The sequence below is a fragment of the Anomalospiza imberbis genome, chromosome 26 (genome assembly GCF_031753505.1).
Source record: "Anomalospiza imberbis isolate Cuckoo-Finch-1a 21T00152 chromosome 26, ASM3175350v1, whole genome shotgun sequence".
Classification (NCBI taxonomy): domain Eukaryota; kingdom Metazoa; phylum Chordata; class Aves; order Passeriformes; family Viduidae; genus Anomalospiza; species Anomalospiza imberbis.
Window position 1 is genome coordinate 4,876,640 of NC_089706.1, and position 10,517 is coordinate 4,887,156.

A 10,517-nucleotide genomic window follows, 5' to 3' on the forward strand; every position below is an offset into this window, starting at 1 on the left:
TTGCCAAAAAGATCCCCTTTTTTGGGGTACACTGACAGACCACCCATCTCCTGTCAGCATCAACCCCCCAACCCAGGCAAAGGGGCTGAAACACATCTCCCATTATTGCTACCAGCCCCAGGCCTATCGTACAACACTTCAAAGGAGATTCAGAGGTTGTATCTCAACAGCACAAGAAATACATTGCAAAAAATAGGAATTTTAAATACAAACACAAACTTCTAGAAGAAGAGGCATCTCCTGAGTCTCCCCTTTCCAATTCCCTTCCCTCATAACCAGCAACAGCTACAATTGCTCCCGTTTACAACAAAAAACTTCATTTAAATTATTACACCAGCATCCCACAAACACAGACAATTTGCCAAATCATTGCCTTGGCTTTCCTTATCAACACATACAAATTATAAACACTATTCTGGGTTAAAGCAGTGTTAATTCAAGCAGTTCATGAAGTCAAAATAACAGCTCTAGCTTGCCAAGCTGAGAACACGTAGCTTTATGTGCCCGGCTCTGTTTCTTAACGGGACTCCCCAACAAACAGGGAAGCACATCCAAGAGTCAGCTCCTTCTCCCCCACTCCCGAGCGGGTGGAGCAGCACGGTGACTGAAGAAACCACAATTAGTAAGCATTAATAAACTGGAGAATCAAGACAACAAAAGGCGAACAACAATCTTCTTTTACATTACAACTCTGTCCAACCTCTTCCAGCCCCTTACCTGTTTTAGGGATTTACACAGCGCTTTGCCCCGGGAACAGACACCTTGCAGAGCACAACCACAGCATCCGTCGGCTGAGAGGCATCTGCAGCCTAGCAAAGATCCTGCCCGGCTGCAGGGGGTTATCCATGGAAGTTAAAAGTATGTCAAGGCAAACAGGGCAAGCGTTCAAGGTGTCTTCATGGCACGTCACAGGAATTCTACCACGAGCACAGCACGGGAGCTCCTGAAGCCGACGACGCAGCAGTGGCAGCTTCCTCTCGACGGCCGCGGTCCTCAGGTGCGCCCCGAAGTCTCCTGCAGCAAACACGGAGTTGTGCTCCTGCACGGGAACAGCTTTCCAAAGCTCAGGAGCCCCCGAGACAGGAGAACTACAGCACACAACGTTTTCGGGCCGCCTCCGGCTGTTCCTCTCCCCGTCTGCACTACACCGGGAGCGACTGCACGGAGCACGCGGCGGGGCCGGGACGCGAGCAGGGCACATGCACATCCGAGGCGTGTGGAACCAATGGCTTCAAAACCGGTCAAAATAAGGCACTGAGACACCACGCAAAGGTTTAAATTACCGCCTCCAGCTCTCAGGAACTCTTCATCCATTCAGCACTAAACCCACAACTGCTGAAAAGCCCCTGGAGATGGAGGAGCGCCTCGCGTACGGCAGGAAAGGCTTTATTAACAGCATTTAAACACTTTTAAGGACTCATTTCTCTTTTTCTTTTGGCAATTTTGGTGCAAAGGTTTTACGTGCAAGATTCAAAGTAATTTCAAAACTTTTTTTCTTCAAAATTAAAAAAAAAAACCAAGAATCAAAACTAAAGGCAAACATGTTGGGTGAACAAAATAAATCAGAAACTTAAAATTCAGGAACTCCAGCTCTTCCAACCAGCGAAGCCCCAGACTTGGCCACCGTTCCGAGGCGCAGGGTGGTGCTTCCCTGCTTCTTGCATGCCAGCAGCAGCACCGCTGCCCCGTCCCGCTGAGGAGAAACGCAGCAAGTGACCCCTTTTTCACTGCAAACACGGGGGCCACAGCAAGGCCATCAGATACAATTCTTCTGACTGGTACCACAGGTCGATCAACGCAAAAGTGTCGGTGCTCTCCCTGCTTCTTGCTCAAGACCCACAACTATCAGCTCAATTGGGCAGCAGCAGCAGGAACCCCTCCGCTGCCAACACAGGGGCCAAACGTTTGTCGTCAATTCACTTCCAGGCAGAAAAACCATTTTCCTCAAAAGAAACAATTTATTTAGAATGAAACAAAATCAGCTCAACTGTGAGCGCATGTTTGAGTGACAGCTACTTTTAAGCTGTGTGAGCCATAAAAAGGGTATTCCTTTACTTTTCCAGCAATCTTGTGTACACAGCACAAAGCAAAGAGGTCATTTTTTTTTCCACTTAAAACACGGGCATTGGCATCACAATAGCAGATACACAACTTTTTTTTTTTTTTAAAGCTGCCATTTTAGTAAAATGCACAAATACTAAACAGATAAGCTTTCTTCCACCAGGAGGCCCATGTAAATTCCACATAAGCCACAGCTTCTCTTCCCAAAGGTCCATTAGAGCTTGGTATCCCATGCGGTTGTCTTCTGCAGTCCACCAGATTTGCTTGCAGGAGGAAAAAAAACGTTATTTCAATACAAATGTGTACACCAGATTTGGGTTTTTCCCCTCCCTACATTATACAGATGAACATAAAGAGCTACGAGGCCTTACTGAATATTCTACCTGGACTTCAAAAAGCACCAATACCACCCATGGGCATGAAAGCTCGGAATGAAGTTGCCTTCTAGGGATAGATGCAAAACAAGTAGTGCAGGGCTTCTTTTTGGACCAGGATAAAACTAGGCTTACAGTACTGATGACTACTCAACTTGCAGTAACATTTGTTGGGGCACATCGAAACCATTAACCAGGAGAAAAACCAACCTAATTCTTGCTAATTCGGTTGACTTTCCTCACTGGGTATTTCCTGAAGGCAACTTATCAACAAAACCATGAAATGTAGTGTTACACAGCTCTTTTGCTCTCGTTCTGCTGCGCAGTTCTAACAGCAGACAATGCCAATATTAAAAGGTCAAATCAAAGACACAGCCAATATAATTTAAAATTGTTACTATTCAAGTCATATCTCCTTGCCATCGTTTTCACACAATCGGAACTGCGGGAAGATGAATATTCAATGAACCATTCTCTGCACCACCCGGTCTGCTTTAAGCCTGATACAAAAATCACCTCATCGTTCAGTCTATCAATCATTGGAATATCTGTCCTCCAGTGCTATAAAGAAATAAACAGGGGGACAAAGGGGAAAGAACCCCAAAAGCTCTAGAGCCACACGGCAACCATTTCTTCCCCTCTGGGCACACAGCACTCCCCAGGAGCGTTGCCCTCAACACTGTTTTGCTTAGAGCCAGGAACTACCATTTTCCAAGGCATTTTTCCCTGAGTCCTCAGAGTTTTTGAACTTGTCTTCACAATTTTGATTCATTCCTCCTCCCCATTAATACCTCAGGCCTTTCACCTCAGTTACCATCAACCAGAGGGTTCTCAAACCCACACAAGAAATTAAAACTCATTCTTCATAAAACATGGCTCTCCACAGAGGCCAAGAAAGTTGTCACCAAAATATTCCATCATTAACATCCTTGTAGGAAACAAGAGAGAGAGAGGGCAAGGTTTCTCTGCTTGGCAATAATGCCCTTTTCTCTCTGGGAGGCTGACAAGGATGTGCTGGTATTTGTGCCCCTAAAACCTCTGGACTGAGGATAACCTCGGTGTTCCCGTGGCAAAAAAAGCCACTGGCCAGGGGCCAAGGAAGTTGCGCAAAGTTTCCAATTGAAAGAAATAAACAACAAACTAAAATCTCAAACAAAACTACGAGTCATTTGAGGTTCTTTCCCCAAAGCATAAAACACAAGGATGAAATGATTCAGGAAAAGGACATCCTTTTTCCAGGCTAATTCAACACACTAATGAAATAGAAGAACATCAGCTGCACACAAGGTCGGGAGAGCTCTCGCCACAGCAATGTAATGCCAGACACAAGGAGAGAGCCAACAACTGCTACATCTGGTTTGCTCTACACACAGTGGTATCACCCACAGGCTTCCAAACCTTGAGCCCTGGCTAAGCCGACTTCAGTGGACAGTTACTCCAGTGGGGAACACCTCAGACCAAGGAGGAAAGCCCAGCCCGCCCAGCCGCACCGGCCGGGATGGCAGCACGGGAATTCAGTGCCGGCAAAAAAAAAAAAAAAGCTTTCCAAGTTTTGCCACAAGAACCCTCAAAGGGTGTTAAAATCCTTGCTTACAAAACAGAGCAGCAACCACAAATAAACCAGATTCAAAGAAGCAGGTGCTCCATTAAATAAGGAACCAGAAAACCTGGAGTCAAACACGGCCTCACTTGTTCCTTCTCACCCTCCAGCACAGCACAGCACAATTTCACAGCCAGTGGCAGGTGGAACCAAGAAAATTCCAGGGTGATTTCCCAAGGAAAAATGGAAGTGCACCTAACATGCTCTTCCCAAAAGGCTTCCCAAACCCAGCTGGCTTTGACAAGCTATGTTGACCCCAAGTTTTACGGGCTTTTAAGCAGGTGCCTCTGCGGATCAGTGGAAAAAATGCTGCTCTCAGTGTCCAACACAAATTTAGTGCTTTGTTTTTCCCCCAGTTTTGGGCAGATTTAAATTCCCAGCTGTTTAAGTCTCTTTCCTAGAAAACTCTTACAAGTGATTTCTGTCAGATGACAGAAATCTCCCAGAAAACTCCCTCTGAATGCAAGCAACACTTGCAGCATTGATCACCTACTGACACACAACAGGCACCTGCTCTAATTAAAACATTCTTTGCAATAAGTGGTAAACAAGCTGTATCTTCTTAAACACAGTGATTTGCATTTCCGGTGTGATTCCCAAAAATTCTCGTTGTTAATAGTAAGCTGAACAGCTGAATTCTGCCATCTCTTACATTCACATTGAAGGGCAACCCAGAAATCCTGGATTTTACTCTCAAATTTAAGAGCATTAAATGAGGCTTTCACCTTTTCATTTAGAAAGAAAAGTAGCTATAAAAAACAAAATCTGCGTTTAAGAGATGCTGCCACACCGGAATTCTCAGTTGCCCACGATGTTTGGGATGCTGGGTTCACTCATTCTGGGCAGACAGAGGAATCAAAGCCCTCTTAAACCACAACCCTCTCTGAGAAGTGGTGCAGTAATAAAAATTCCTATTTTTGTGACAGAAACTCAAGCAAGTTCAGTTACACCCATAAAATACATTCAAGACATTTCCTCTTTCATCTCCTATTCGCATCCTGTTCCACACTTTGAATCTGATTTTTGCCATGCAAGTTGTAACAGAAATCAACTCATGCCTGTATCAATTATCCAAGGAATCTATTGGAGCATGGACCGAGCGAGGCAGCGTCACTTCTCCGCTGCCCAAATCCCTGAAAACATGGCTAAGTGCAAGATTACATTCTGGGTTTAAGTGCAAGATTACAATTTTAGGGCCTGTAAAGAGATACAGTGAGATTTACACCTCAGTTTAGAAGCTGCTGCACCATCCTTTTGGTTGTTATACAGAGTATCATGGAATTAGATCACATCAGGGATTGAGATCCCTTCTCTCCTCCTAAATGCCTGAATTACCAAAGGTGGCTGAGACAGCTGGAGAAAAGTGCCCAATGATTGGGGAAAAATAAGAAAAAATTAACTTATGTTCTTTGAAAAAAAAAAAAAAAAACAACCTGCAAACTGTTTCATCCTTGAATCACAAAAACAAGAGCTCAAAGCTCAGCATCTCGGAGTATTTTTAATATTTCTCCAGGATGCTAAAACCACTTTACTCCAGGTGCCCATGATAAACCTCATGTAATGCCCACTGCACACTGTACCTGAAAAGTCCCTAGCAGACAGCAGTTCCTTGCTATTAACAAAGAGGTAAAATGTTAATGAGAACTTTTATGTAATTAAATTATCACAGAATGAAAAGCATCTCTGGAGAGAAGCACTTACTTGCTCAGTTTGCATTGTGGAACCAAACCCCACTGAACCTGCAACTCTTGCAAAACAAAACAAAACAAAAAAGGCAGTAAAACCAAAACCCCACAATATAACTTGAGTTCTCCTTAAAGCACCTCCTTGTTTCCTGCACACCAGAGTGAGCACAAGACATTCCTGGTTTGCAACAAAGTCCTCAGCTCTTCACCAAACCTAGTCACTGCTACAAACCCAAAGTGCACATATGGGATACACTGGGAAATCAGGGAAATACACCTGTTAAAAAGCCCAGTTTCAGTGCATGCACCTGGGGGGAGAGGCTGGATGAAAAAGGAATCCCTTTCCAAAAAGGAATTCAGTGTTCTGCTGTGTACCCGAGAGCAGCTGCTGCTCACCTGAAAAACGTCGACCTTGAGCCACGCGACTCAACGGGGAAACCACTGCGGCTCCCGAGGGAAGGGATCCCACGGGCCAAAGGGCCGCTGGCCTGAGGCCCACACGGAATTTCAAGGACTCAAAAGAGGAGGTGACACCAGTCTGTTATTAAAGTATGGATCTCCATTTTCACTGAGTGCTTTAAATCTGATCTGTTCGGTTTGGAGCTCTCTCGAGGACGAGCTCTTGGACTTGCTTTAAAATACATGAAATGAAAAAAGGACATGAATCTAAATTAAGAAGACAGGAGTTTTTCTTTCCCCCCCTCCCCCCACCCCAGTTTTTATTATTTTTCTATTTTCTGTAAATCAAAGCAGGCTGAGCCTCCCTGCTGTCCCCACTGATAGGGAATTCTCAAAATATCCTATTCACGCTACTCCTAACCAACCTCTCTGGCTTCTATCTTTATAGAAAAATGTAGTAACAGAAAATCGGCCCGGGAAAGTCACCTACAAACAAAGATCTATTTAAAATAACAACAGGGCTGGCTAAGGCTGCATCCCATAGCACCTGGCACACGCTGGAGGGGCTGCATGGAGGAGTAGGCAGGGTTGGGAACAGAACACGAGGGCCTTAGGATGCCCCACGGACAATGATCATGACCAGATAGTCGTCCTCTGATTTGGCCAACGCCTTGGCCGTGGAGTCCAGGAACTGCTGGGAGAAGTCGCAGGGTGGAAAGGCGTGCAGGACCCCGCTGTTCTCCTTGTCTTTGTTCCCCCCCACAGGGAGGCTGATCACCCCAGCAGCCTGCTTTTGTTTTAGGTAGGACACCAGATTCCTGAGCGGCCTCTGTGTGGAGGTGGTGGCGGCCTCGGCTGCTCCGGCTGCGGAGCGGTTGTCTGAGGCGCCGGGCACGGCCAGAAGGATGGCGTATCCATTGGGACCCGCCACCTTGATGCGCCGGTTGACCTCGTCCAACTTGGGCTGGTCCAGACGGAGACGTTGGGTGATCTTGAGCTGAGCCACTTTCCCCCCAGTCGCTCCCTCCACGAGGAGGCTGCTGGCGACTCCGAGGTCCCCCTGGAGCAGGTGCATGTTGGACGGGAAGTTGCTGTTCTTCAGCAGGAGCATCCCCTGCCAAGCCAGGCACAGTTTGGGCGCTGCCCCGGCCTGCGCTGCTCCATCCTGCTGCTGCTTCTGGGGAGGAGGTTTGAGCCGGGAGCCTCCGCCACCTCCCTCCGCCGCCCGCTCGTCCTTTTTGGCCGGACTTTTGCACTCCTGGGCGGCAGCGGCGGCGCGATGCTTGCGCTCCCGCTCTGCAGAATTCTTGCGGTCGCGCTTTTCGTTCTGCCCCCGCTCCAGGCTGCCCCGACGGGACTCCCGGATGGGGGAAGGCCGCTCCAAGAGGAGCAAGCGGGATGAGCGCTCAGGGTCACTACTGTAACGCTCCCGGCCTCCGAGGAGCTCGGGGCTGCGGTCCGGGGGAGAGGTTGTGGCCAAGCAGTGGCGCTTTCGGGAGGAAGAGGAGCGCTCGCTGTCAGGGGAACGGTCCAAGTGCCGGCCGCCATCCTCCGCCAGTCTCCGTTTCCTAGGCTGATCCCTACTGCTACTGCCCAGCTCCCTCTCCCCGCGGTCCCGCTCCAAGGACCACCCATCCCGGCGCCGCTCCAGGCTTTCCAGTGGGTCATAGGCAGCTGCCCGATTACTCCGGTCCCGCACAGGGGGTGGCGGGGGCACCCACTCTGTCTCAGGATAAAGGTCTCTGTCACGGTCTCTATAGAGCAACGGTGGCGTCCTGTCCCGGGCCCCCCGGAGAGGGTCAGGGGGGGCTCCCCGGTGAGCCCCAAAAGCAGCCGCCTCCGCCACAAGCTCGTAATGAGCCGGGGGCGGCAAGGGCAGGGGCTGCAGGTAGGGCTGCTGGTACCGATGCTCTGTGTCGGCAAAGTCTACGCGGAGCCGGCGATCCGGCCCCCCCAGGGGGAACCCCCGCATGTGGGTGCAGGCTGCCTGCGCCGCGTCCAGGCTCTCGTACTGGATATAGGCCCAGGAATCCCCTTTGCGGTAATCGATCGTGCGGATGGTGCCAAACCGATCAAACTCCCTGGCCAGGGCAGCCAGGGGCACCCAGGGCCCCAGGCCGCCCACCCAGAGCCGGGTGGTCGGGGTGGCTTTCCCGTACCCGATCTTGATGGGGTTGCGCAGCAGCACCTTCCCTGACATGGCCAACTTGGCCCGGTGTGCCATGTCCAGATTCTCAAACTTAAGAAACCCATAGGTGCTGGTCTGCCCACGCCCCGGCCTCTTGATGTCCACCTCAGTGATGACCCCAAAACGGTCAAACGCTCGCCGCAAGTCCGACTCGCTCACGGTGATGTCCAGGTTGCCCAGGAACAGCGTGCGGTTGGCTCTCTGGTCATCCTCAGGGCTGATCTCCTCCTCGGCGACCGCTCCGGCACCTCCTCCTCCTCCTCCCCGGAATCCCCCGGCCGCCGCCACGCCGGCCACGCGCTCCAGCCCGTAGGCCGGCCGCACCCGTGCCTCGTAGAAGCCGCCGTAGTCCCGCTCCCTCTCCAGCTCCCTCGGCAGCGGCGGCGGCGGGAGCCGGCCCAGGGCGAGCTGCTGCAGCCGGTAGTCCCGGTACCCCAAAGCTCCGCCGCCGCCCGCCGGGGACAGCGCCCGCTGTGCGGCCCCGGCCGGCGGGTGCCGCACGGCGGCCGCCACCGCGCCGACCGCCGCCGCGCCGTAGGGAGACTCCTTGTCCAGCAGCGCCGGGGAGCGGCTGCTGCGCCGGCGGCCGCTGCCTCCGCCGACATAGACGGCCTCGATCTTGAGCGGGCGGTCGTAGAGCACGAGGCGGCCGCGGGCGTGCTTGGCGGCGCGCGCGTCCTCGGGCCGGCGGAAGTTGACGAAGGCCACGCGCTCGTCGGCGGCGCCGGCGCCGGGCGGGAGCCGGCTGATCTTGACGCTCACGTCGCCGAAGCGCTTGAACTCGTGGAAAAGCCCGTCCTCCACCGCCTCGTCGCTCAGCGCCGAGCCCAGCTCGCTGATCTTCAGCGTCTTGTACTCGCCGCCGCCCGGCTCCGACGAGGAGGAGGAGGAGGAGGCGGCGGCGGCCGCTCGCGATTCACCGCCGCGGCTGCTGCTGCTTCGCGACGCCTCCGCGGTTTTACCGCTGTAGCCGTGCCGGCCCCCGCCGCCCGCGGCCGCCGCCGAACCGGACTCGTACTCGCGGCTGCCGGCGCGGCCGCCCTTGTCCGCGTGGGCGCCGCGCCGGCCGCTCCCGCTGTTGCTCTCGCCGGACGCCGCCGCCGCTTTCCCGCCGTTGGAGCCGCCGCCTCCGCCGGACGAGCCGCTCGGCTTCTTGCTCCCGCGCGAGGAGGAGGAGGAGGACGCCGAGTCCTCGCCGCCCCGGGAGCGCTTGGCCTTGGCGGGCGAGCGCTCCTTGCCCTTCATGGCGGCGGCGGCGGCCGCGCTCCCGCCGGGCCTCCCCGACCGCCCCGCTCACGCACCCGCCGCCATCTTGGGAGCCGCGCCGGCAGCGCGCGCCGCCCCCCCCGCGCCCATTGGCTGCCCAGGGCGGTGCCCTCGCCCATTGGCTGCCGCTGCGGGGTTGCTCCGCCCACCTCCTGGCGCTGCGCGTTCCCATTGGTCCGCTGCGCTGTCGGTCTGCCAGCCAGCCCCGTGCTCCCGCGGGGCGGGGGCGGGAATTGCCGCCGTCGCGCGCCTCCCAGCCCCGCTCGCTCATTGGGCAGTTAGAAAGGGCGCGGCGATCTCATTGGACGGTCCTACCTGTCAATCGGGGCTGTTCAACCACGGGCCGATTTTCGCCGCCCATTGAACAATGGGCCGAACTTAGCTCCGCCTTCTGATTGGCTCTGCTACCTGCCAGTTACAATAATCGTTCTGCGGCCCCGCCCCACCCTTTGCCATTGGCTCTCTCGCTCAGAGGTGGGTTCCCATCGTACCTCTCAAAATCTCGCGAGTTGCTCTGTCCCCGCCCCCTTTCCTCACTGCTCACTCGTCAACCCATTGCTCTGCTCTGATTGGCTAACCCCTACGCCGCTCATGAAGGATCGCGCCCTGCCCCCCAACTCCGTTCCTTGTTTATCATTGGGCGAGAAAACGTCCCCAGGCGTCTGATTGGGTGCAGACAGTCAGAGTGCTGATTGGCTAGAAAGAAAATCAAGCAGGCTTCTTCTGGCTCCGATTGGTCGCCGCGGGGAGGGGGGCGGTCCCCGGCAGAGCTCGCGGTGCGGCGGCGCCTGAGGGCTCAGAGCGCGGCTGGCGGAGCTGAGGAGCGGAGCTCCGCCGGTGCTCCCTGTGCCTGCCCTCAGCCCGCCAGTGCACCCACCGGGCTGGGCTGAACGCACCGCGGGGCCAGAGGAGAGAGCTCGGCTACATTCAGTGCCTGTCTCACC

At 53.6% G+C, this 10,517-nt stretch overlaps 1 protein-coding gene across 1 annotated transcript; it reads right to left on the reverse strand.

The window, feature by feature from the left end:
- Positions 1-1,938: 1,938 nt before the first annotated feature.
- RBM15 (RNA binding motif protein 15) lies at positions 1,939-9,882 on the reverse strand. Its single transcript, XM_068173164.1, is given in 3 exon segments — positions 1,939-2,324; positions 5,737-9,559; positions 9,561-9,882. Coding segments are annotated over 2 exon segments (3,114 nt in total). The 5' UTR covers positions 9,845-9,882; the 3' UTR covers positions 1,939-2,324; positions 5,737-6,729.
- Positions 9,883-10,517: the final 635 nt, after the last annotated feature.